The sequence below is a fragment of the Bactrocera dorsalis genome, chromosome 5 (genome assembly GCF_023373825.1).
Source record: "Bactrocera dorsalis isolate Fly_Bdor chromosome 5, ASM2337382v1, whole genome shotgun sequence".
Lineage (NCBI taxonomy): Eukaryota > Metazoa > Arthropoda > Insecta > Diptera > Tephritidae > Bactrocera > Bactrocera dorsalis.
The window spans coordinates 20,386,072-20,412,651 of record NC_064307.1 but is presented as its reverse complement, the minus strand read 5'-3'; the positions used below and the strand labels follow the sequence as shown (position 1 = coordinate 20,412,651).

General features: G+C 36.8%; 4 protein-coding genes across 4 annotated transcripts in view; 2 read left to right on the top strand and 2 right to left on the bottom strand.

Moving 5' to 3' along the window:
- LOC105230045 (TSC22 domain family protein 1) overlaps nucleotides 1–4,097 on the top strand; it is a 36,630-nt gene extending 32,533 nt beyond the window's left edge. The window contains exons 5-8 of the mRNA XM_049457485.1: nucleotides 1,548–1,888; nucleotides 2,808–2,977; nucleotides 3,058–3,137; nucleotides 3,384–4,097. Coding sequence (XP_049313442.1) covers nucleotides 1,548–1,888; nucleotides 2,808–2,977; nucleotides 3,058–3,137; nucleotides 3,384–3,481 — 689 coding nt within the window. The 3' untranslated portion in view covers nucleotides 3,482–4,097. The remainder of the gene's footprint in view (nucleotides 1–1,547; nucleotides 1,889–2,807; nucleotides 2,978–3,057; nucleotides 3,138–3,383) is intronic.
- Nucleotides 4,098–5,170: 1,073 nt separating this feature from the next.
- On the bottom strand, nucleotides 5,171–6,996 carry LOC105230044 (ubiquitin carboxyl-terminal hydrolase isozyme L5). Its single transcript, XM_011210613.4, has 3 exons — nucleotides 6,790–6,996; nucleotides 5,809–6,557; nucleotides 5,171–5,575 (listed from the first exon to the last, which is right to left on the bottom strand). Exons 1-3 carry the CDS (start codon nucleotides 6,863–6,865, stop codon nucleotides 5,423–5,425), a joined length of 978 nt encoding a protein of 325 aa, XP_011208915.1. The 5' UTR covers nucleotides 6,866–6,996; the 3' UTR covers nucleotides 5,171–5,422.
- Nucleotides 6,997–7,472: 476 nt separating this feature from the next.
- LOC105230043 (mucin-17) lies at nucleotides 7,473–17,659 on the top strand. The gene is made up of 4 exons (XM_011210612.3): nucleotides 7,473–8,056; nucleotides 9,047–15,731; nucleotides 16,006–16,164; nucleotides 16,224–17,659. Exons 1-4 carry the CDS (start codon nucleotides 7,965–7,967, stop codon nucleotides 16,542–16,544), a joined length of 7,257 nt encoding a protein of 2,418 aa, XP_011208914.2. The 5' UTR covers nucleotides 7,473–7,964; the 3' UTR covers nucleotides 16,545–17,659.
- A 631-nt stretch (nucleotides 17,660–18,290) lies between these two features.
- LOC105230042 (probable trafficking protein particle complex subunit 2) lies at nucleotides 18,291–18,921 on the bottom strand. Its single transcript, XM_011210611.3, has 2 exons — nucleotides 18,741–18,921; nucleotides 18,291–18,671 (listed from the first exon to the last, which is right to left on the bottom strand). Exons 1-2 carry the CDS (start codon nucleotides 18,825–18,827, stop codon nucleotides 18,336–18,338), a joined length of 423 nt encoding a protein of 140 aa, XP_011208913.1. The 5' UTR covers nucleotides 18,828–18,921; the 3' UTR covers nucleotides 18,291–18,335.
- Nucleotides 18,922–26,580: the final 7,659 nt, after the last annotated feature.

Below are 26,580 nucleotides of genomic sequence, written 5' to 3'. Positions count from 1 at the left end.
TTATTTTTAATTTAATATTAAAATTGAAAACTATACCTTTTAATTTAAAATAAAAATTTTAAATTTTCTTTTTTTATTTAAAATTAAAATTGAAAATTGAATTTGTTATTCTAAACATTTTGGATTTAAAATTGCAAAAAATATTTTTTAATATCAAAAATGCAGAAAAAAATAAAAAAGTTATTTACCCAGTTTGCATATTTCTAACTGCAATACTAATTAACTATAAAAAAGAACTAAACTATGTTTATATATTATTATTAATATGCTTTCCTTTTATCACCAAAATGGTAGGATACGAAATAGAAAACGAAATACTCAATCGCGAAAAAATTTAAATTAAAAAAAAAAAACTTATTTGTTTGTTTATAAAATTTATTGTATATTAATTTTATTTTATATAATTTTCTTAATATAAATTTTTTTATTTAAATATTTTTATATAACTTTTTTATACAAATTTTAAGTTCGATTTTTCGGTTTAATCTTTTTATATTCATTTTTTATTTAAAATTTATTTTTAAATAATATTTTCGAGACTGCAGAATAAAACAGATTATTTAGATTTTAGTTTAATATCTTTTAGAACTTTTAAATATGATAAATAATATAAATACATTTTTTATATACATTTTTTTTGTACAAATTTTTAATTCGATTTTTCGGATTAATATTTTATTTAATTTTTTTTTAAATCGAAATTTACTCTTAAATAAGATTTTCGGCATTGCAAAATAAAAAAGGAAAATTTTAGATGTTAATTCAATATTTTTTAGATATTTTATTTGCAAACCTGAATTAAAAACTAACTTTTAATATTAATATTAATACATTTTTATATACATATAACCTTTTTCATATAAATTTTTTTGTTAAAAAATATTTTTTTTTTAATTTTATAGATATACTTTTATTTATATAAATTTTTAATCGGACTAATAGTTTTTTCTTTATTTTTCAATCTGGTATTTGGAATTTATTTTCATATAAGATATCAATAAATTATTTTGCAGTTAATTTTTTAAGCAATAATAGGTTAATAATATTAGTTTTTTTTTAATTTAAATTAAGTAGAAAAACAATTTTTATTTCATTTTTATGAAATATTATTTTATTTTTTTTTATAAAAAATGTTGATATTATTTTTTTAAGTTCAATTTTCATTAAATACCATTTTTAATAAAAAAAGAACAAAAAATATCTTACTTTACTTTTTATAAATAAATTTATTTTTTATTACTTTGTACTTTTTTTTAATTAAAATAGCCAAAAATACAACCAACTCTAAAATTTAAGGTTTTTATTAAATTGGAATATATTTTTTTAATTAAATAATTACTACTTAAACAAATTATAACGAAACGTTTTACTTTATTTTTTATATAATAAATAAATTTATCCTTTACTCATTTATAAGTTTTACACATTTTTTTACCACAATTTATTTGTTTACTCCACGAACCATAACCAAAATTACAACAAGCTCTATATATTACACTTTTTATAAAAAAAATCTAACCTAAACATAAACTCCATATATTCGATAGATTTAAAAAACATGGTGCATCAGCAATCCAGTGATGGCATGGATTTCGGACCGAATGCTGGCGGTGGCTTGGACGGTGTCGGCGGCGGTGCGCGAGTCGGCAGCGGTTTTGATGCGTTACCAGCGCGTTGTATAATGCCGAAGGTTTTGGAAAATCTAATGATTTACGAAAATTTCGATGTACACGAAACACATCGTGTCGAGGATGGGGTCTGTACACATATAACACGTTTGCCGCCGAAAAAGCAGGAAATATTCAAACAGTTCGGTATTCAGAGTAATCAAACGGTAACCTTTTACGAAAAGTACATAATCGTCGAAAACTTCAGCAAATTTTGCAATGTGAGCAAACACAAAGGAAGCGTAAATTGCATACACTTATACATACGTACATACACATATACGCATATGCCCCAATATGCATACATATAAACTTGTATACATTTTTCTTTGGCCTATAAAATATTGCTGCGTTTATATTTAGAGTTTTTTATGGCGAAAGGAAGGCTGGTTTTAGTGCTTATGCATTTAGATTAATGCGAAATTTATTACATATATACATATGTATATTTATGTGTGAGCGTGCGGTACGGCTAATAATTTTTATTTTATTTTTTTTGCAATTTGCGATTTCGTGGAGATAACTTGTCAAAAAGTTTTCCTTACTGATCGGTCAATTTGTATGGCAGCTATATGTTATAGTAGTACTATCTGAACAATATGTTCAGATATTATAGCATTGTCATAGATAATGAACTAAGCCAAATTTAGAGAAGATATCTCCTCAATTATAACAGTTTCCCATACAAGAACTTGATCCTCGTTCAGTTTGTATGACAGCTATGTGCTATAGGGATCCGATATTGATGGTTCTGACAAATGAGCAGTTTTATAGTGAGAAAACGACGTGTGCAAAATTTCAGGTCGATAACTCAAAAACTAAGCGACAAAACTGCGTATAGACATAAGGACTTAGCTAAATCGACTCAGCTCGTGGCGCTGATCTTTTATATATATGCTTTCTAGACTCTGGGAGACTTACTTCTGAGCGTTACAAACTTTGTGGCAATCTTAAAATTCCTTATTCAGGATATAAATATTACTTTTATGCTACCCCAATAATATCATGCCATTAACAGCACCGTTTAAACGCTGTCAATGCCAATGAGAGCACAGTTATTTGTTTTACTCTCGTTTTTTAAGTAAAAGTTAAAATTTTCACTTTCAATTTTTCTTGTTTACATCACTTTGTCATTTGCAGGAATATAAGATTTCCGATCATAGACCCTTTTTGGACTTCCATGAGAGTGGCTTACCCAAATGTGAGCAGGTCAAATTTGTACGATATTTGGGGCAGGGACTACCAAATTTGACACTCAACAAGATATACTTATCCTTCAAGGATCTATTGGGAATGAATCGCATTGAGAAGTAAGCAATAATTAATAATTTACATATTCAAATAATTATTTGCAACCTAACCTAACCTAACTTAATTGAATATTCTGCAGAACAACCGCTGATGGCTACAATTTGGATATGATTTTGAAGAAGAAGAAAAAGAATTTATACAATCGCATGCAGGCCGCAGGTATAACAACGCCAAATAATTGCTTTGCATCTTACAATCCGAACAACTATTCGATCAATTCGGCAAATCAATTCAATCAGACAAATCAATTTTTTCCAAATCTAACAATACCCATTTGATATGCTTCCAAAATGCAACAATAGCAACAACATTGTGCAAATTATTAAAATGTTAACACACACAAAAACAAAGTAGCAACAACAACAAAAGCAAACAAAACAAAAACAATCATTTATTCAATTACAGTTCATAGAGAGAGTAGTGAACCGGCGCCGCCAACTCAAGCCAACAACACCCAACCGACAACCGCACAACCGAAGCATCTCGATGGCTTCAAGACCTAACAATAACCATTACAAGCGCACGTGTGCTATAGCGTGGAGTCGCGGCTGGGCGTGATGTGGCGGTGGTGTGCAAAGCAAATGAAAGCATTAAACTTGAAATTATACTTCCTGGAACTGGACCCGAAACTGTTGTGTCTTCAAAAATTCATGCAAAAAATTATGTTAATTAAAAATTAAATGAAAAACAAGCGAAAGTAGAAAAAAAAACATATTCATAAGTGCTAAATTTAGAGGTTATGGTTGTTAAGTTCAAAATTTGTTTTGATAAAAATCAAAAAAATTAAACAAAATCAGTGCGAAATGACAAACTTCTTAAAAACTAAATATATGCAAATTAAAACAAGCACACGTTATAATATACTATATACAAACACAGCAAAGAAAAAAAAAGAAATCAAAAACAACCGTAAAAGCAATGTAGTGGAGTATGCTAAGTTATAGATAAATGAGGATTCACATTAAAAAAAAGTGTAATGAATGCAAAAATATTAAACAAATCAAAAGTTATGTAACACAAAGCTAGAAGAAGCAGAAAAATTTTGAAGAAATATACAATCAGATTAGCAAACAGTAATTTAAAACATTAAAATTTGTTAATATTGAAAAAAGTTTTTTTGAAATTCACTATATAATTTTTTTAAAAGCAAAAAAATCTTAAATAAAATACCCTAACAAATACAAAAGTTTCCCATACAAGAATTATATACTATTTTGGCCGGATCTAAACTATTTATTCGGAGATTTTACCTTTCTTTTGAATAAAATCCCGTCAAATCAAAGTTTTCGATACAAGCAAGAACTTGATTTCGATTGTTCAGCTTATGTTGTTATGTGGTCCGATATCGGCGGTTCCGAAATATGAGCAATTTCTTGGAGATAAAAAAGTGAAAAATAACACATTGATATCTCTAACCGAAGGTGCACACAGACAGACGGACCGTTCCCACAACAATCGGGTCTACGTAACTGGAACGGACCCTGATTTTTATTCGACCAAGGCCTGTCAACTCGGCAGAATTCTGTCACTACAACAGCAACAACAGCCGGACTAGGCTAAATAGACTCCGCTTGGCATGCTGATCATTTATATAATTTTTTTTATACGGTCTCGGACGTTTCCTTTAATACTTTGTTCGGATTATATTTATTCTTACATGCTGAATTAATTTCCAAATATTATGCTTTAGTGAAGCACTTCTTTGCTTTTACCTTACTTTTGAATTTCCTCAATATTTTCACATATTATATTCCATTTTTGCATTCGCTGTTTTTTTGCCACACAAAATGTTTAGCACACTTTTTTTAATAAAAAAGACCACATAAATCAAACATACTCGCACCCAAAAAATAAAATATGCATATAACACCAAAATAAAATAAAAAAAAAAACTAGAATCAAAAACCCTTGAAAATCAATCCATGACACGTAAATGTGGATTTAACCTAGAAACCGACAAAATCACTGATTAACATAATATTCCTATATACAATACTTACATATTATATAAAAGTAAAAACGCAATGAAATCTGAATATAGTATACATATTGTAATAAAGATCAACTATATATACATTAAATTATATATTATATATATTAATGCTATTAATTGAAATATATTACAAGTAATAAATCAAAAATAAAACACCTATGACTTTCTATTACAAAAATATGAAATCAAACAATTACAGTTTGCTATAGCACAAGTTAGATTTATTTTGCTATTTTCTCAAGTTTTCAAAAATTTAAACAATCTTTTTAGGGGAATTATACATATTCTCCTCGGCAGTCATTGCGTTAGCAATATATGTATGTATATATATAAACGATTGATTTGATTTTATTAATTTTTTTCTTTTGTAATAAAAGCATTTACAAATGTAAAGAAAAAATGCGTCAACGATGTTTAAGAATTTTGTATGCCGCACACAGTGGCAAAAATTTTAAGATTTGCTTTTCGAAACGGCAGCCTCTCTTTCTGCAGCGCGCTGTTTAGCCTTTTCATAGATAGGCATTAATTGGCCTTGTTCCCCCAACATTTTTAGTAATTCCACTATAAATGGTAAATAATTATGTTTACGACGAATGTTTTCGATCTGTAAAGGAAAAACAAATATTTAAAAGTGTTTAGGTAAAATGTACAAAAAAAAAAAATTACAAAATATTTTAATTTCCTAAGAACACGCATTTAGAAATACAATTATTTTAACACATACCGAAATAATAGTTATTTCACTATTGCAATGCAAATATTTTTGTTAATAACCACATTTACTAAAAAGTTGTGTTGTAATGTTTTTGACCTACTAATTCAGTTACATTCACTTACTTTATATCGCTTCCGTTTCTCAACTTCGTACTCCATTTTCGAACGCAATTTAGCGATTTCAGTCTGTCTATCCTCGTCGGTGTCCATGGCGTCCTCAGCGGTGTTTATAAGATTATCAATTTTTTGCTGATATATTTTCAATCGATCCGATACAAGCGCCATAAGATTAAAGTGAATTTCGCCTTCGCTGTACTTTTGCATACGCTTTTCGATTATTGGGCGCACAACATCGATCCAATTTTGATCTGCGGCCACGGCGCCCAAATCTACTGGGCCTTCTTTCAAGCCATCGAGTTCATATAAACGGCCATTGATCGGTATATAACCGATGAAATGGTATACATCATCATCTTTGTTTTGGTTTTTAGTGTCTAGCTCGTAGAGTGTTTGTCGCGCAAATGAATTATGCACAGAACGAATTTTAGGCGCATTACTCAGTGTTAAACCTTTGTTGAACGGGTCGAAAGACTGTGAAAATTCTTTAAATTCAGTAAGTGTTGGCCCCAAGTTGATGTCTTGGTGATTGCAATTTAGTAGTATGCTAAGTATAGCTTGTGTAGCGCAAGCATTATTTATAACTTGTTTCGCAAAGAATATATTATCTAAACGATCGTCCTTTACTACTGTGCCAACTGATTCGTCGTCCTGTACCCATTTAAACAGGAATATTAGTCCATGTATAGGTTCGAGTTCTTTGAACAGATCACGATCTAAACTCCATATTTCTTCTACCTGCACACCTTCGCAACCTAAAACGTTATAAAGAATAGGAATGGTTAACAATATATTTTGGAATCTCGCTGCAGTTCTGTGCCTACATCAATAACATAAACAATATGAAAATCTCAATTGATAACAAATTCCGATGATATTGCAATTTTGCACAGAATTGTTTATCTTGTATACTTAACCCCAAGTGAAGAAAATTGCGTGAAACCTTCATAGAAGCCGGTAAATAAAGACGCTAATAAAGTTACTCACCGAATTCACGTATAAGTTCCGTAAATACACCGGGATCACTCTCAATTAAACACCAACTTCCTGCACCGTCCGACATTTTATTTATTTGTTAAAATTGTATTAATTGTAGCGAACCAGAACTTGTACTATATAGGTCTATTGACAATTATTCTTTGACACAAATATATTTTTACCTGCCAAATTAAAAAAATGCAATTCACAACGTAGCTATAAACAGGGTAACCGAAACTGCCTAACAATAAACAGTGTTGACAAACATTTCAATTAAAAATTTTATACTGAAGAATTAAGCTAAATATTATTGATACAAATATCCAAATTAACCATTAAACATTTTAATGTAATTCACTGTAAAGACAAATTTTGAAAGATCTTTAACGAAATAAAACTGATTTGTTTAAGTTCTATACATTTTGATTTCCTTACATGTCATAATTTTCAACTATAATTTCCATTTATTCGCACTTTTTATGTACTTTTAATAGAGATGACGTTGTTGTTCAGCATATTTGGATACATCATTCTTAATAACAATACTGTATTTATTTTCATTGTGTTGGTAAAAAATGTGTTTTTTGTAGACCACTGACCCATGGTAAAAGTACATTGCTCTAAAAACTTTTGAAAATAAATGTAGTCCGATGGAATACACCTCTGCTATTTGTCCGCCATGACACAAAGCAATCAGTTTTGAAGTAACTGTGGTAAACGGAAAGCGATTGCAAATCGGAGAAGAAAATAAGAATTTTTCAAATATTATTTTCCCTCATAAAAATGTGTAAAAAAATTTGCTAACTATTGAAAATTGTTTGAGTGAACTTATTTGTAATGAATGCCAATATTTGTGAAAAATAAAATGCAGTGAAAGGTGTGAAAAAATGGAGTTAAGTTTTCTAGTTACGACGTCGATGAAAATTTTGCAAATGAAAAAAATGGGTAGTTGCGGTGGCGGTGTGTGTAAATTGGAGTAATTTATGCGATTTGTACACATTTAATAAAAATTTACAAAAACTGATAAACCATTATATAAAGTTACTGCTTGTAAGTAGTCAATACGTGTTGCGATTTTATAAATTTTTAACCGGCTGAGAAACGACGCACATATTTTCCAAGTGAAGTCAAGTGTGAATTGTGAAAAGTTAAGTAGGAGAAGTGGCCAAAGGGGTGGATGAAAGATGGTCGTATCCAAAGACTCTAAGCGGAAACGCAAAGAGTCACCGCCACCTCAACCGACGGCAGTGGAGTCGTCACCAGAAATGCCTAAACGGTACGTAATACGTTTATTTGTAAGAAGCCCGGTTTATGTGATCAATATGGAATTTTTTTACCATTCAGTAGTATTAAGAGGGCATATAGTAATTTTATGTGCGATGTATGGATAACTACATATTTCAAATATAGTAGCAAAACAACGGACATTCATTTACCAGCTTATATGTATGTATGTATGTATGTACAACTATGTGTGTATGTACCTGTTCATGGAATAATTTATATATGCATGCAATTATATATGATAGACAAGTGCATAAGTCATTTATTGTATATTAAAGCAGTAATAACCAAGGAAGTATTTTGAAAGTATGCAAATAAAATATGTACGTATGTAAATAATAATAAAGTCGAATTTGTATCGTAAAAAGAAAATGTATGTTGCAAAACTTCTTTGTTATTCAAATATATTTATATTTAAATAATACATTAAATTACTAATGCAATTTCTTAATCAGAATTTTGTAAAATTCTTTAAGGGAAAATAGGGTTGATTCGAGTCAAACAAGGCCAGGTTTTATGTTTTTCTTATAAAGAAGTTTTATATTAACAAAAAAATAATTGAAAATGGGAGCAATTAGTCTGGATGGTTTCGGATAAAACGATTGGTGCAATAGTTTAAAGTTATAGATATGAGGGGCACCGATTTTGAACACGTGAGTTTTGGGAAAAACGTTTTTAAGTTTGGAAATTTTATTTTTTTAATTTGTTAGAACACTTGCGAAAGTAAACTAAAGATCGACCCGATTAAAAATATACAATATAACAAATTAAAAATATACAATTCGGTATATTTTATTCAATGTCGTTTCCCTTTTTGACATTTGTTATATAAAATTTATGATAGAGAAGTGAAAAAAATATAGCATTGTGCTTGTTATGTTCTTATTACATACATTTTTATGATTTAATTAGCATAAAATTTAAACAAACTTTAATTGTCAAACTGACCCTGTAATCTTATGTTTGTATCTTTCACGTGTAGAACCAAAGTTCAAGCCCAACGGAAATTTGCACAAGGTCAAAATGCTCCCACGTCATCATACAGTTCAGTGATTGCAGCTTCTTCTTCGTCAAATACTGGTCCAAGCACATCGTCAGAAAGCCGTGAACCACCTACAGAAATTTTACCAAACAAGCGTCCGAAGACTGAAGATTTTCTGACTTTCTTGTGTTTTCGTGGAACGCCCGCATTACCAGCGCATTTAGACTTTTTAAATCAAGGCAAGACGAAAGAACCGGAACGTCCTGTAAAGATAACACCTGTCAAACAGACCAAAGGTGGTAAAAAAGGCAAGAAGGGTCGGCCCAAAGGTAGCACAACGAAGAAAGAAGAACCCAAAGCGTCAACATCCAAAAATGCCGCAACCACTGTTGCAGAGGCGCCCGAAAACAGTGACACCAAGGCAGATGCACCTTCCACAGATGCTGCTACGAAACCAGAAGACAATATTGGGTCCGCTGAAAATAATATTATACCATTTGCCGTGCGGAAGCGTGCAGAAGTAGTTCCTGTTGGTAATCGACGAAGTCGTCCACCGGGCGATCAACAGTCCAACAACAACTCCGAAACTGATAAGTGCAATAATACACCGGATACAAAAAGACGTTCAAATCGGGGTGGTGCAAAAGATACACAACAAGCAACAGAGCATGATAGTGAAGAAGATGATGAATTCTATTCTGCAAAAGATGAAGCTACGAAAATTGAGGATTCCGAAAAAGAATCGTATGCAGTGCGAAGAAGCGATGCGAAGAAATCAAAAACACCCACAATACAGGAGCGTAAATCAGAAACGCCTTCGAAGGAGAGTGAAACGGGACGTTCACGCAAGGGTAGACCTCCATCATCAGCGAAAAAAGGTAAAGACGTTGCACTAGAGGATGTACAGTTGGAATCGAATTCCAAAGAAATTACAAAAATAACACAATCAAAAGATGAGAAGCCAAAAGCTAAAGATAAAGTTCCAGTAAAACGGCCCAGACAGAAGGAATCGCCAATATTTATACCATCGCCTGAGCCCTCAGGACGTATGACAAGGCAACGAGCCTTTTTTGAACCAGTGAAAGTGATACATACCGAAGAAGCGGATGACGAACATGTTGTTGAGAATAATGTGAAACTAGAAAATATCGATAACAAGTCAGTTAAAGATTCAGTCGATATTCCACAACGCTCAACAGCGAACAAAAATTCTAAGAAGTCTATAAAAAACGCAGATGAAGATGTGAATATCGAAAATAAAGATAAAATGAATGTTTTTGACTTTTCGTCCGATGACGAGCAACCCTTGGCAAAATCTATAAAACTCAAGAAGGGACCGAAGGTTTCGCCAAAGAAGGCCGGAGGACGTGCTGGAAAGCTGGCAAAGAAAGTTACACCAAAAAAAGCAAACTCGGAACAAAATCAAGAAACGTTAGTAACCGAAGCTGTAGAAACAAACGAAGAAATCAAAGCAAGTCCTATCGCCAATGGCAATGAAAAGGTAGCTGTGGAAGAAAAACCACAAGCGCCTCTAAAAGCCAAAGGTAGGGGCCGAGGGAGAATAGCAAAAAAGAAAATAGAAGACGAGGTCGAAATAGAAAAAGAAACAACACCACAATCTCCGAAGAAGCAATCGCCTGTGCGTCAAATAGCAAACAAGAAATCAAAGTCGGAGATCTCGGCACTAAATGGTGAAGACGAAAAGGAGACCAGTGGAAACGCAAGATTTTCACGACCGTCACGAAAAACAAAAGAGGCAGCTGCAATTTATATGGGCATCATAGGGCATAAACTACAATTAGCCGAAGATGAAGATGACGACTTATCATTGAACAGTTTTCCAGATCGGCCCAATGTAAAAGAGATGGAAAAAATGGAGAATGAGTTAAAAAAGAATGCCGCTACCGGCGCCAATACTAATGCAACCGTCAGTGCGGCGCCCCTTCCACCAAAAGAGCCGCCAAAGCCCACCATAGTGGAACCAGTAGTTCCTGTAGAGAAACCAACAACCGGCAGACGCGGCCGCCCACCCAAACAACCCAAACAAGCGCCAGTTAAACGCGAAATCGAAGGCATGCTAGTTAAGAAAGGGGCCATCACGAAAATACCCACAACAGTAGAGAGCACCACGAGTAGTAAACAGAAGTCGGACATCAGTAAAGCAGATACCGATGATGAAGATTTTTTATTGAATAAAGAGTTAAACGAAACCAAGCGCAAACTAGAGAAAAGTTTCAGTGATTCTGATGACGAGCCGCTGGCGATAAAAGCAAATATTAAATCAAATGATAAAGATTCCGAACATTCGGATTCGAGAAAATGTGACAGTACAACACAAAACTTCGTGCCACCGAATCAATTAATGATGTTACCAATTACCACAAAACCAGTATCAACACCACCACTCAATACCGCCACACCAGTGACGAGCGCTTCCCCGGTAACGGCAGCAGCAGCACAATGTGCGATACAACAAGTACCAAGTCCATTTAAGACAATTGAAAAAAAATCACCCATACCAACATCTAAAATATTAAATGTGCCAGCGACTTATGCAATACCTTCGGCGACACCGCCAGCCGCAAATGTGAATATCGCCCTAAACGCCGGTTTCAATAAAACACCGACTTATTTGCCACCAGCTTCACCACACTATCACACGCAACATGTACGCCCAGCGGCACATCCATTTCCCAACACTAAGTCGCCCACAGCACCCCCAACACCCACCAGCAATGCCGCATTGCCGCCACATCTGCAGGCACCGTTGCCGCCACAGTCACCGCTGAAGTACCCAGCTGCACCAACAACCTATCCACCACCCATCGAAGCATATCCCTCACCGAAAATAAATCCGAATTTTCTAACACCGAAATTCGACCGCACCACTTTACCGCGCACCAACAATTTCCCATCACCATCTCCAGTAAAATTTGAACTGTCATCCGTTGCTAAAGGCGGACTAGGCAATTCCTCTTTGGCAACGAAAATGAACATGCCCGGCGCCGGCACATCCGTTGCAATAACAGCAAGCACCAGCGTCACTACCTCGGCTATAGCCGGTGCGGCAGCTGCATCCGCCGATCCATTAAAAGATGAAATCGGCAGCATACTCACAGCCAGTCTCATGCCAAGCAAGGAGGAGTCTGGTAAAGTATTTGGTATAGCTAGCGTAAGTCTGGCACAAAGCTCAGGGCCGGACAACACTAAATGTACGCTGGGTAAATGCGGTTCTATACACAAACCAGTATTGGGTCCCGTAGTGCCTACCGAGGGCTACATCGGTGATCAGCTATCGAGCAAGGAGCGCCGCAAAGCAAAAGTCAATATGACGCACGAGCAAATACAAAAGTGGCTAATTGAATGTTCGTCGAACCCTGATGAGATACAAGATGACTTGGACGATGATTTCGATGATAATTTGCGGCCGAATCTTTATGCCACCACGCCACCACCAACACGCGATGACAAGGAGAGCACATCGTTCAGTTCCTCGTCAAAAGCCACACGCGATCTGGGCAAAAGTGAAAGTGCCTGGTCGGCGAAGGGACCATCTCTAAAGGCAACACCCGTTATTGCAACGAGCAGCCGCAAAGACGATGGCAAAATACTGGACACCGTTAGCCCAATGGACGTTGTCACCGAAAACGAGCGTACAAGTGGCCAAGCAATAAATCTCACGCAAAAGGCTAGTGCCAAAACAAGCAGCAATGCGCACGCCAGAAGCGAGACACCAACGCCAGTCAAAACAACTCGCGCCGAGAAGGCTGAAAAGAAAACGGCAGCAGTTAAGAAACTCAAAGAAGAAAAGGCTACAAACGAAACGGCCAGCAAGGATAATAAACAGAGTAAACACGAAAAAGAAAAGGATACGCCAACAAGCTCCAGCGCGAACTCCAAGACAACTGCTGCCGGCAAGCAGGCACAAGCGCAAACGCCTACGAATGTCCAAGCACCCGCGTTGGATACTACGCCGACGTCGAAGCAAAGTCGCAAGAAGAACACCACCACCAACGCAATGGTGCCACCGACAGCGACAGACGAGAAGAACACGACGCCAGTTAAGCCTGTGCTAAATACGCCGTCGCTCAGCGCTTCCACCGCAGCAAAAACACCGAAACGAACGCCTGTCTACAATCAGAAGAATCAGCAAAAACAAATTGAACTCAAAGAAACCACAACAACAAGTCACAAGAAGTGTGCGCCATTTTCCTACGGCGCATTTTCGGCGGATAACGAGAAATCCATATATTCCTTCGATAAGGATGACGATGAAGCCGAGGGCAACAAGCTGCCACAAACCACGCCAGCATTTAGACGACAGAGCGGACGCGACTCGCAAAATGAGGAGTCTACACCAAACACACCGACAACAACAAGCAAAGCTTCGCCGGGCAAGAAACGCACGTCGACGGGTGCTGCAGTCGCAACACCAACAGCCGCCAGCGACAAGCCTAACAAGGACGTCGCTGGGAAGACGCAAAATAGTTCCGTTTCCTTGACATTAAGTCCGTCAGAGAACTGTAAGCTCGTGAAAGTGAGTTTAGATTCCGAAAAGCCTGGTGTTAGCAATAAAGCTAACGCTGCGAAATCTGCGAAAACCGGCAAAAAGCAGGAGGCCGCAAATAATGATGCAGATTCCGACGAGGAGGGCCACACATTTTACATACCACTCCAAGGTATTGGCGCCGGCGGTGATGGCGAAGGTGGCATACAAGGTGTTGCAGTGAAATTGGGGCGTGAGGGGCCCGATGGGCCGAACCAAAAGGTCATAATGCATGCCACTTTGGTGACAAAAGCGCAAATGGGCTCCAATTCTAAACCGCTGCCGGAGTCCATGAACGTGGCGGATATTGTAAAAACTTTGATACCAAGTACACAAACAATATCGTCGGCTTTGGCGACAGCTGCAAAGAACACCGCCGAAGGTGACACAAAAAAGGCCGAGAAGGCGAACACTACACAACCAAACAGCTCCGAGGTATCAACAACAAACGCCGATAAATCGTCTTCGAATAGTTTGAAAAATGTACCAATTGGCACCGTGCAGCCGAGATTCAAAGCTGGCGCAGATGCTAGCAACCAACCATCCACATCGGCAGCTGCGGCTAATGCTGCCAATACTGCAGTCGGCGGTCCGTTAGTACGTGTCAACTCAAACTCTTCGCTTTTCTCAGGTTCGGCTAAGTCACGTATGGGCGGGGCTGGTCCCGGTCCAAGCGGACATGGCGCGAATAAGAAATTCAAAGATGACACACCCATTAAAATGTCCAACAATACTGCATTTCCGCGTCACGATGATCCAACGCAAATGGTGGAGGCGCCGATCTTTCGACCGACGGAAAAGGAGTTTGCCGATCCCATTGATTTCATTGAACGCATCACACCCATTGCTGCGCGTTTCGGTATTTGTAAAATAATACCACCGGCCACGTTCAAGCCCGAGTGTCGCATATCGGACGAGATGCGTTTCACAGCATACAATCAATACGTACATAAGATGCTTCATCGTTGGGGACCCAGCGCCAAGGAGCTAAGTGCAATTAAAAAATATCTCGCCACACAGAGCATTGTTATGAATCATCCACCATGGATTGGCGGCATGGAAGTGGATCTGCCGCGTCTCTATCACACCGTACAGGAGTTGGGCGGCTTGAAGGAGGTGATTGAGAAGAAGAAATGGGCGCGTGTAGCCGAAGAGATGTGCATTCCGAAGTTGGCACAAGATCGTGTTACGAAACTTGATGATATATACTGCAAGTATTTGCTACCTTACGATACCTTATCGCCAGCCGAACGTCAAAAGCTGTTCGACGAAGTCGAAGCCGATTGGGCGAAACGTGAGGCGCGTGCACGACGTAATGCCGATCGTTTTGTGAATACGGAGAGTGTGTCGAATGAAGAAGACGATGTTTCCTCGGAGGACGATGAAGAATCCGAAGAGGAAGTGGACGGTGTGTCGATGGAGTGCATTGTGAAAGGGCGCAGCATGCCGCTTAGTCAATTTTATCGCATTGCACGCAATACAATGGCGCTGTGGTTCAAGAATACCGAACCGATTGTCAATGAGGTTGAGGCTGAGTTTTGGCGTCATGTAGCCGTGCGTGACAGTCATGTTTGTGTGCATTCTGGTTCTATAGATTCCTCCGGTTGGGGTTATGGTTTCCCCAGTCCGGGACCAAAAAGTAAAGGTTCAAATTATGCGCGCCACCCGTGGAACCTTAAAGTGCTAACGAATAATCCCGGATCGGTATTGCGCTCGCTTGGTCCTGTAATGGGCGTAACAGTACCGACTCTGCATGTAGGCATGTTGTTTTCTGCGTGCTGCTGGTACCGCGATCCACATGGGCTCTCCTGGATTGAATACTTACATACAGGCGCCTCAAAACTGTGGTACGGCATTCCAGATGACCAGAGCGCCAATTTCCGATCAGCACTTACTTCGCTCATTCCCACACACTGTCAGAATAAGACTATATGGCTGCCTTGTGACACGGTTATGGTTCCACCGCACATGCTCACCGATCGCGGCGTGTCGCTATGTCGCATCGAACAGAAACCGGGCGAGTTTATTGTTGTATTTCCACGTGCCTACACCTCGAGCTTGGCCACGGGCTATGTGGTGTCCGAGAGCGTTTACTTCGCCACGACGTCTTGGCTGGATTTGGCTAAAGATGATTTTAGAGTAAGTAACCCATAAAATTTTGATTTTCTTTATATTTATGCCCACAAGAGGGTATATTATGTTTGCCATGAAGTTTGTAACAGACATGTCCGTCTGTCTCTCCATCCGTTTTTTTCGTCTGTCTGATTGTTTGTATATACCCGAAATAGTCCTTCGGTTTTTAAGATATGGATTTGAAATTTTGAGTATGTCTCTTTGAAGCTGGTCCGTCGCTAATTTTTTTCTTGTTTTACAGAAAATAATTAATAATTATTAAAATTTTTATTTCTTAAAGGACATTCATGATAGCTGCGAACCGGCTATGTTCTCCTTGGAGCAACTACTTTTCGCATTGGGTTATGATCAGCGTGTGACTTCCGACACCCTCCAACAAATGCTGCCCATGCTGCAGGAAGTATACGAGAAGGAGTTGGCCGCGCGGGAGCAGCTCAAGGTATAACCAATATTTGCTTTCTTTAAAAAGAAAATAACACACTTTATTATCATTTCCAGGCTGCGGGCGTTACATCCACGGAAAAGGTGGGCAACGAGAAAGGTTCCAAGGCTAAAAAGCAGCAACCACCACACAAATCCATTGAAAGTGAGTGCGACTTGTGTCGTGCTAATTTGTATATATCAATGGTGAAGACGGAGGAGGGCAATGTCTATTGCTTGCAACATGCATTGAAGAATTTAAATAACGGCAATATACAGGCGAAACAGTGCAAACTCATATACGCTTACAATGTGGAAGATATTGAAAGCTTAATAAAAAATCTCAAAGATAAGATTCAACAGAAGCGGCATGCCGTTACGGGGAAGAAGTCCAAGTAGTATCGTGTGCGCCGGAAACGAAAATCTCTGTAAATAAATGCAATACGTTGACGTAAATCCACGATTTTTACGCATACGCCGTGTATATACATACATATATACACTTGAGAGTGTCGCTATATACATATTTAGTGCGTGTACACTTGATTTCGAACTTACATGTCCGGGGTTAAATAAAATTTCGAATGGTAAATTGCAATTTTGAATTTTTGACACATAAACGTACACTATATATACATATGTTCGCGCTTTATTTGATAATGCGTATTTGAGAAAGCTCGAAACGGTTTTAGAAACCACCAAAAATGTATGTTTGTATGTTGTGTATAAACATTTACTGATACACAGTTAAGTTTCATTTATAATTAACTATATATAAAGAAATATATATATATATATATGTTCAATTGTGTATATCGACATGCGTGTATATTTGTATATATACATACATACTATATATAAACTATTTGAACACAACAGACGTGTGTACTAAAAACAAATGTATGCATAATTTGTAGATTTAAACGCTAGAAAGTTGCAATTTCTAATTTAACATTTTGCTATGCAGTTAGAGTAGTGCAGCACACACACTGGTGTTTAGGCGACGCGCATTCACATACATACATAAATAGTGTATGCAAATGAATTTTTCTTTTTCTTTATTATTGTATTTTTTTGACTAAAACTAATAAATGATAAATTGTATTTGATGTTAAGCAATGATAAATTTACGTGATGTATAAATAAATATCTTAGAATTTAAAGCAAAGGACGATAACAAGCAGGAAATGCTAAGAATTAATAATGAAAAAGAGTATAATAATAAAATTGATAATTAAGCATAGTTTCTTTTTGTTTTTGTAAATGCAAGTAGTGCGCTTTTGTTGTATCCTTTTCTGAAATTGAATTACAAAAATTTTCTTAAGAATCACTCCAATGAGAAAGTATTTGCAAAATATTTTTAATTCTAATGAAGAGTAAATGTTTTATTTCTTTCTTTGTATACATATATGTAATTTTAAGTTTCCTTTAAAACGTAAACATTTGCATTAGATGTTCAATGTATTCCACATGATGAAGTGCAACAATAAATATTTCATTAATACTAAACTGAATTGATTTTGTGTCTTTTTTAAAGGTAATGTCATTTTTTGATCAGCTGGTATGATACAATAAATTCATGAAGTGATTGAATTTGTGGTAGAATATTTCATAAATGCATACAGTGTTGTTTGGTCAAGTCTCATCGTGAGTCATTCCGTTAAGAAGTTGAATTAGATAAATCTAAGCCTCAAGATGCAGCGTTCTGTTTGGAAAATTCACTTGCAAATAAATGTCTAAATTATTTTGTATATAAGTGTGTTATGGTTATGCATTTTTAACTTATAACATGGTAATTGTTGTCTAGCTACAGACAGCGGTTAGAAATTCAGGTCCATACTGTTTACTTAAATGGATTGTCGTAGGTAGAAATAAATCACACATACTCAAGGACCTATCCTGGGTACCTCATCAAAATTCAAGAGCAGCGTTGGAGCAACATAAAATATTTGCAAACAATTTATGGTTATATCACAAACTTGCAGACAGATTTTTATCCGGCCAAAGGGCTGTCAGTTCAGCATGATTCCTCGAAATGACTAGATTTTCTGTCATTACAACAGCTACAACGGTCAGACAGACAGTCTCGACGTTTCCTTCTAGTTGCTACAAACTTAATAACTCGGAAAATAATACACCTTTAAATACTTATAAATAATATGCTTCTGTATTTATTAAACTATATAACGATTATAATGATAGCAAAAATTTACGCCCGAAAAGCTGTGCTTTCTTCTCGAAAACTGGCGATTTGATGGGCGTATTGATTTTATAAAATGAGTTCATGGAATGCTTAATATATGTTTCGTACATTTCATTAAAGAAATTCTTGATGCCATCATCATTTTTAATGTCATGCACAATGATGAAGCGTATCTGGCTGGCAGTGACGAATGCGGACACGAACCATTGATTAAACCTATCGATTGACTTGAGCTGCATATTGGCCGTTCTCCACTTGTGTTCGTCTACAAGATCTAACGCGGCATGTGCAATGAATTGGCTCAAGTGACGACTGTCTTCTTTCTGCAATAATTGATTGTCTTTAGTGAGGGATACTGGTGGCAGGTGTAGCATATACCGTCAGATACTTACACGCAATTCTTTATTGACTGTACTAAACTCCGTTTCAAATATAGGATTATCATTGTGTCCAACGATGACGAAATAGAATGTTGACATGTTTATTTATGCAAAAATTCCAATTTGTTTATTCTTACTGATGACATATACAAAACAGTGTATATTTCAGAGAAGTTAGTGATAAGGAAAAGTTATCGATTTTATTATTATTTTATCAATGCTTATCAAAGGTTCATGAGTATGTGTGCCGTAGTCCAGCTTTTAATAAAATGTGTGATTAAGTCGATGAAAGAACAACACTAATTTATTTATTAAGAATTTGAAAAATATGATAACGTTCAATTAACTAGTCTTTAAATTAACTTACAATATTCTCAGTTATCGATTCTTCACTTATTTGTGGTATAGTCCAAGTGACATCCATAAGTAACATATGATTGCAAAACAGCTGTTAGTACTGATTGTGAATGAAGAAATGGCGTACTGGCGATATTGTGAATTGAAGTGACAGAAAGAAGGAGAATAGGAAGCAGCTTAATTTTTTATTTGAATAATAAAATGTCAGATATTTTTAAAGAACTTGTGGAAATATATAAACAAATAGTTATTGATCACTTTTAGATGACACGAAATAAGCGGCAGATAGTTTGGAGTACGGGAAGTAATATTATGCTACACCATTTATGTACTGTACGGGCTGTGTGTGAAATCGTAAGCGCTATTTGATTTGTTGCATACCAATATTGTATGTGTTGTTCTTGTTGTAATGGTATTATATAGTAATTTTTTAAATTTTTATTTTTAGTTGTTCAATTGTTAATTTAATAATATACAAAATCATGCAGCTGTAGTTGGCATTGCTTTGTCGCGATGCGTCAGTTGTTGCCAAGCACTGCGCCATCTTGAGGATTCTACTTAATATTAATGCGATAAAAACAACAATAACCGTTGAGCACTAAAGCGGAAGCAGTTCACATGTGGATATTGGAAATTATATACAAACAGCGCTTTTAATATGAGAAGCTTTGCTTGGCTAAGTACAAAGGAATGACCGCATTAATTTTGTTCTCACATTCAAATTTTAATCGAAGTGGATCTGATATACATACATATATCAATCAATATTAATATATGCTGAAACTTGTCATAGCTAATTCCAGTTAAAGCAACTTCAGGCGCAATTCAAGTTCAAAATAACAGAAGCCGTACCGTCCACGAAGAAATTATTCATGGCTTTGATCACCTAACAGCCTAACTGAATAACGCTACGTCCAAAGTAAGAAAATATCTCATATCTACACATTATCACATACATATATACGAGTATACATACAAACGCAGCTGTAAGAATGCAACGTTGAAACCATTAACAGAGTGTCACAACGATCATTAACTGCAGAAGGTGACGAATGATGATGCCAACACAAATATTTAATATTTGCACAACTTCAAATGAACAAGCCTTGCCTAAAGTAATCCGAACCCAAAGAGCTGTAGGAAGAGGTTGTCAATATGTATACGAAATGCTACCGGAGTTGCTTTGTTTGCTGCGCGCGACGCGAGTGATCAAATCAAGACGATAGCAGATATCTGCAAGAAATCGAGGCTATACACATATACTACTGCCTATAAGTAAGTACGTAGAAATTACTTCAGAGTTGCTTAATGGTAAAAAATTATGGGAGGGTTAATGGATTTTAACTGAACTTATGATTGCGTTCGGAGAAAATGGGATTCTAAATCCGAGAATGAGTTTTAATTTTGAAGCTTTTAAGGCGCTAATTAAGCACATGGAAATCACACTTTCCGAGTCCTTCAATTTTTCTGTACAAATGCAGACGCCAGTACTTCTCTCCATAGTTTCAAATTAAGGCTTTATAAAGATGAGCCCGAAGTTTAATTTCTTTAACCGAGATTTAAAATGTGTAACCTCGCCGCCCCTGTATAATCAAATACAAATTCATTTCAAGTATTAACTCTCTTTAAGCTCCACGGTGAGTGTGGGATGATAAACGCTTGGCTGGCCCGTTGACAGCATTGCCGGTTTGGCGCTTTGATCACCACTCGGCGCATTAGCTTCAACCGGTGTAAGTGTCGACCACTGTTTGACCACCTGACCAGTGCTCATGATCTTGCCCAAGCGGAACAATCTTTATATTGGCGGCATCACCGGAAGCCACTTATCTACTCGTACCAATACTCGATTGTAGTGGCTGGCTTTCAGCGGTCAAGCGGCCACATCAATGAGCTTTCTACCAGCGTTCCTATCGATTCTTAATTTCATTAAATTCATAGTTTGCTCTCACTTTTTCTTGAGCAAGTGACAATATGGTAGGAAGAACGTGAAACTGTTGTTGGCTTTCGCTAGTAACGAGTTTGTGTGTACACTCGACGGATGTTTATTGTTTGATGTGGATTTTTATTTTCATGATGTGGATATTTGTTAGCCTTTAGCGAGAGCTAAATGATCATGCCACAGATTCCTTTAAGTTTTGGGGTCACTTGTGATTGAGGAGAGAGAGTTGTAAGTTATCTTCGTTTAACTAATGGTTTCCTTTCCTTCGGTACAAAATTGGGACAAAGTCAATAACTCATTAATGAAAATGATCTCAGTAGAATATAAAAATATCTAGGAAGGCGATTACTCTTACCAAACCTTTTTTTTTATATTGACAGTATATTCTTTAATCCGATGTATTAGTTCTGAAAATTTCAATAAGAAAATTTTAATTTTTCGAAAACGTTTGTTTTGAAACATCAAAAAGATTTTCTTCAGAGAGTTTAAAGCTCATCGTTTAGACTATTACTATTTCTCTTCTACGAGTGCAATCGATTAGCAGGTAAATCCTGTGGCTCCAAGCCAAGTATTGTCAGGTTGTTGAACACCATGATCGTGCGACCGATCGGGGGTTGGTGGCTTGGGCTTCAAAAGCTTCGCAGACTTCCGTAGGGCTCAAACTATCGATATCACTCCACCTAGTAATCGGTCAGGTAGCCAAACATACACTGCTCCAAATGACAGCAGAAGGGTGTGGTAGAGGTAAGGTAATCTCATTCCAGCGGATGAAAAAATTAAGTGGTGTAATACCATTGGCTCTTCTTCCAAGGGACAGCATTACCGAAAGGGTAAACTTCACCAAGAAGTTCAAGGTTACCTTTAGAAGCAAGGTTAAATAGAATGATTCCGCTCTAGATCTAATATTTAGAGATAATACAATGAAATGGTACACCGACGGCTCGAAAACGTCGTAGGGAATTGGTGCAGGAGTCGCAAGACGCATACACCAAACTCTCCATACCTGTGGGAAGCTGAAGAAGCACTAATATGTATAATATGGGCCTAGCTTCTTGTGCAAATTGCCAGTTCTGTTACAAAGAGCCTGAAAGCAGTCTGCAGATGCAGAATAAAGGGCCTGGAATCCATTTTTCCAAATACCTAGCAGTATGTTGGACTTTATCAATACGCGGGGACTAGGTGAGTCTCTGTGATTTAGGAGAAAGCCCAATAGACCTAAGGTCGCAGTGCAATCCTTATGTATTTATCTTATCTTATCTCTTTGGACCAAATCTTAAAAGTCTGATATACCGGTGTATATTAGGGAAGGTCAAATCGCGACTACATTTTTAGAATTGTTAAGGAATTATCGAAGAACATGGATTATAATATACTTGTAAATGTCATACGTATTTTATGAATTAATGATTTTTTGTTTTAATTCGGCTTTGTATAACTCGCCAAGATCGGAATCTAGTTTAGCTTACCTGAGCTATAAAATGTTTCTAGGGATCTTAGAAGCCTATAGCTGTTTTCTAAAGCCTGATTAAATTTTCAAACCATATCGCTCATTGTAGTGCTTTGGAGAGTTAAGACACCTGCGGATAATAGTTAACATTTGAGCGTTAGAGAAGACAATGTTCGTATGCACCTAAGCTAATAAAAATATATCGAAGTATTACTGAATATTTTTCTTGATATTCTTACCTCCCTTAATATTCCAACGTAAGCTAAGGTGTTAATACATCCTATGGAACATTTTTATAATATATACGGACACATGCACATATTACATACATTGTACATATGTACGTACGTATGTATTTAGTAGCTACCGAATTTTCACATCAACTTCTTTCTAGGCTTATTTTGATTATACAGCTCACTGGTATTACGGTAATAAAGTTGTTGTTGTTGTTACGCTAGTTTATTGCTTGATAAGAACTTTTTCAATTATCAATAGACCTATTAATTATTGGAGCCCATGGTGTAACAATTTGAAAAATAAATAAACACAAAAATTTAATAAGTCAATCGAATTATATATTATTTGCTCCGGTATATGTAATACTGTATTTACACATACTATAAAAGCACATTCGGTCATACTTGAACCCAGCGGTAAAAAAGAGGTAAATACTTCAAACTGGTGTCAAATAGCTGCATTTTGGCTCATATTCATTTTTTTTCAATATATTTGTTAATGCATCAATACAAGGTGCATTCCAAAGTAAACAGGACTTAAAAAATAAAACAGAACAAATGGTTTTTTCGGCAAAACAATTTATTTTATTCCAAATAGTCGCCTTCTGTGTCAATACGAGTACAGCTTTTTGCACGGTCCAAACGCCTGTCGAACGTGTGTTTTAGCCCGTTGGCCGGTATGGCCGCCAGTATGCCGGTGCAAGCCTTTTGAATGGCCACTACGTCTGCATAAAGCTTTCCTTTCATGGGCAAATGAATTTTCCGAAAAGGAAGAAGTCGCACGGTGTCATAACAGGTGAATACGGGGAGTGGTTAATGGTTAAAATGTCATTTTTGGTGAAATAATCGGTCACAAGCGTCCTTCGAATGTTGGATTCTGAGCAATTTCTAGTCGTCAGTCAATTTGTGCGGAACAAACCGTGCACTCACCTGTCGTAAGCCAAAATGTTCGGTCAAAATGCGATGACTCGCGGGGGCGCTAGATTCAAAAAGTCCTGTTTACTTTGGAACGCTCCTTGTAGATTTCTAGCTTCGTGCTAGGTGACGATGTCTGGGTGTCCAAAATATTTTGGAATTCTCCCTTTATTTTTATAGGGTTTATAGTACCCCTATTAAATAATCTCCAGTTTTATTAGGTTATAAAGTTCTAACTTGAAAAAGGGGGTATTTCATCCAAGGCTGTTGTTTCCTTTTCATTGGTATTGATTTTTACGTGTCGGGTCCCAACCCAGCGCACAACTATAGAGAGGGATGGTTTACCTTCTCACTTCAGCTTGCCTTCAAACGCAAACGGATGTCCTTTGGCCACCCAGAGGATACTTGGTGTAAGATTGAAAGCCGTCAGCTGTTTGAGCCACATGTAAAATAATCGCTTCTGGTCACTCCTTAGTAAATGGGGTTCAAAGAACTTTCCTTATTTGCATGGACTTTTATACATGGTTCCGTCCTTTACGATGACACAAACATTGTCCACCGAATTAAGAGAGCGGCTACGCTGGTTAAGGAAAAGGAAAAATAGTATTCGATGCTGTAGGAAGTAGATGAAGAGGAAGATCTCAACCCCGTTGAATATATTAGGTTGAGAAAGCGGTGCCTGCGCCAATGAAGAAGAGAATGGAAGTTCTACCATAACTTCACGCTGCTGAGAATGCAATTTTATTGCGAGGAAATGGTTTCAAATGAATTAATCTTATCTGTAGTCACAACTTCTTCCTATCTATTTGGCATACTATTTGGGTAAAATTGTTCATCTTCGATGCTATCCAAGAATCAAGTCAGTTTTCGATGTCTTTTTGTGAGTGGAATAGTTTTGGGACCGACGATGTGCCATTGAACGGCAGAAATAATAGTCGAGAATTAGTGCTTGAGAATCGACGATTAATAGTCGGAGATTTCACTGCCATCGTTGGAATATCGGGAGAATCAGTGAAAAACATTTTTAACGATTATTTGTTCCTAAGATAAGTTGAAGCAGGAATGGTTCCAAAATCGCTAAATTTTTGCGAAAAACGACTCGCGTTAACGTCTGCGAAACAATGTCTTCCGACCACCAGGATGTTTTGAAACGTATTATACTGGCGATGATTCTTGGATCTATGATACGAACCGGAAACAATCAATCGGCCAAATGTCGTGGCAAAGGTGAGCGGAAGCCGAAAAAATTACGTCAAAGCAGGTCCAAAATCAAGGTTACGTTGACAGTTTTCTTCGATTATCGAGATGTGGTGCACTCCGATGTCTTTCCGACCGGTCAAACTGTCAACACGGAATACTATTTGAGTGGTATGCGTCGTTTGCGCGAAGCTATTCGTTTAAAAAGGTCGGAATTAGGGGCCGACTACTCTTAGTTTTGAACCACGATAATACACCGTCGCATACTGCATGGATTCTTCGTGAGTTTTTCGCCAAATTTTCGACCGATATCGTGCCGTAAACACCACATTCGCCTGATTTAGCTGCTAGCGACTTCTGGCTATTCAGCAAACTCAAACGACCTCTCCGGGGAAACCGTTTGGTGTCCATTGAAGTCATTAAAAGTGAATGGATAAATGCATTGAAGTCTTTTCCGGAAATTTACTTTAACAACTGTTTCGAGGATTGGAAAAAAGTTGTCACGAAGGTATTGGGTCCTAGGAGATTACTTTCAAGGTACCGACATACATTTTGAATAGTAGTATATCGTAGCCGAATCGAAGAGGTCTAGTACTCTGCGGCTTACAACCAACTCAATTTACTACCGGGTGTAGTTAACTTCAGTTTGTCGTAATGTGTGTGTGTGTGGGCTAATGTGATAAATAATTATGGCAGATAGAGTTATATATTTCTTTTTATGGCGGGTGGCTAAACTAATTTCAAATATTGACTTTTTCACACAGCAAAGGTTATCTCTGCTTGGAAGAGCTTTATTTTTTGTGTTGTTGGAGGCTCGCCAAAGTTAAGTCCGTAAATAACGGGCTACCAGTATTACGTACAGTCCAAGCAATATGTGCGTCTCTTACTTTAGTTAAGCAGCCGTGATGTGTTTTTCTTTCTTTTTTCTTTGTATTTCATGGCGTATTTTTATCGCCTCAAGCATGTGGGTGATATGAGCTTGTAAAGCTCGGCAATGCGAAGATCAATGTGTAGGCGAATGTTGTCAACAATTATAAATATATTTAAGCACAGTTATTATTCAATTACCACTTACGCTCGCGGCAGCTTTAATTATAGCATACTCATGGCAGAAATTCGCTATCGACGAACAGTCATACTTAACACATGGCGCGCCAACTAAATGCGCCAAACGCTTTACACCCCCCTTTCGTCTCTCACTAGCACATACACACAGCCACATGCAGGTGCATAGCTGCACTTAAGATTCACGTTGGTTGCATGCTTGCCAATGTGCTCTAACTACTTAAGTCCGCACTTAAGTACCTTAACTAAATTGTGTGCTTAATTGTGGTCATATGACAATTAGTTATAAATTAAGTCGCTTGGATTTTCAAGTCGTTACACGTTAATTTTCATAACTTTAAATTGTTTGTGGAGTGTTCTAGGTATACATTTGTATACATACATACTTGTATGTATATCCTTATGAAATTCAATAAGCTTACTTCAAAAGCCTGATATATTTATCTATTTTTATTCAAAATGCCATCACGCTAGTCGAGTGGACGAAGTGCGTGACTGCCACTTGTCGTGTGGAGGGTGCTAAATACCGCTGAGCTGCAGTCTAAAATTATAGACGCAATTCTATCGAATAGCGGTTATATAAAGATATGTAAATATGTATGTATGTATGTTCATTTACAAAATTAAATATTTTATTAGAATTTTTTATCATTCTTCTTCTTTACTGGCGTAGACACCGCTTACGCGATTATAGCC

Coding starts and splice junctions, on each gene's coding strand:
- LOC105230044 (XM_011210613.4), bottom strand. CDS start 6,865: ATGTCGGACGGTGCAGGAAGTTGGTGTTTAATTGAGAGTGATCCCGGT. Junction 6,558..6,789: donor GGAACTTATACGTGAATTCG/GTGAGTAACTTT, acceptor ATAACGTTTTAG/GTTGCGAAGGTGTGCAGGTA. Junction 5,576..5,808: donor AGAAACGGAAGCGATATAAA/GTAAGTGAATGT, acceptor TTTCCTTTACAG/ATCGAAAACATTCGTCGTAA.
- LOC105230043 (XM_011210612.3), top strand. CDS start 7,965: ATGGTCGTATCCAAAGACTCTAAGCGGAAACGCAAAGAGTCACCGCCA. Junction 15,732..16,005: donor TGGCTAAAGATGATTTTAGA/GTAAGTAACCCA, acceptor TATTTCTTAAAG/GACATTCATGATAGCTGCGA. Junction 16,165..16,223: donor CCGCGCGGGAGCAGCTCAAG/GTATAACCAATA, acceptor TATCATTTCCAG/GCTGCGGGCGTTACATCCAC.
- LOC105230042 (XM_011210611.3), bottom strand. CDS start 18,827: ATGTCAACATTCTATTTCGTCATCGTTGGACACAATGATAATCCTATA. Junction 18,672..18,740: donor CAGTCAATAAAGAATTGCGT/GTAAGTATCTGA, acceptor CAATTATTGCAG/AAAGAAGACAGTCGTCACTT.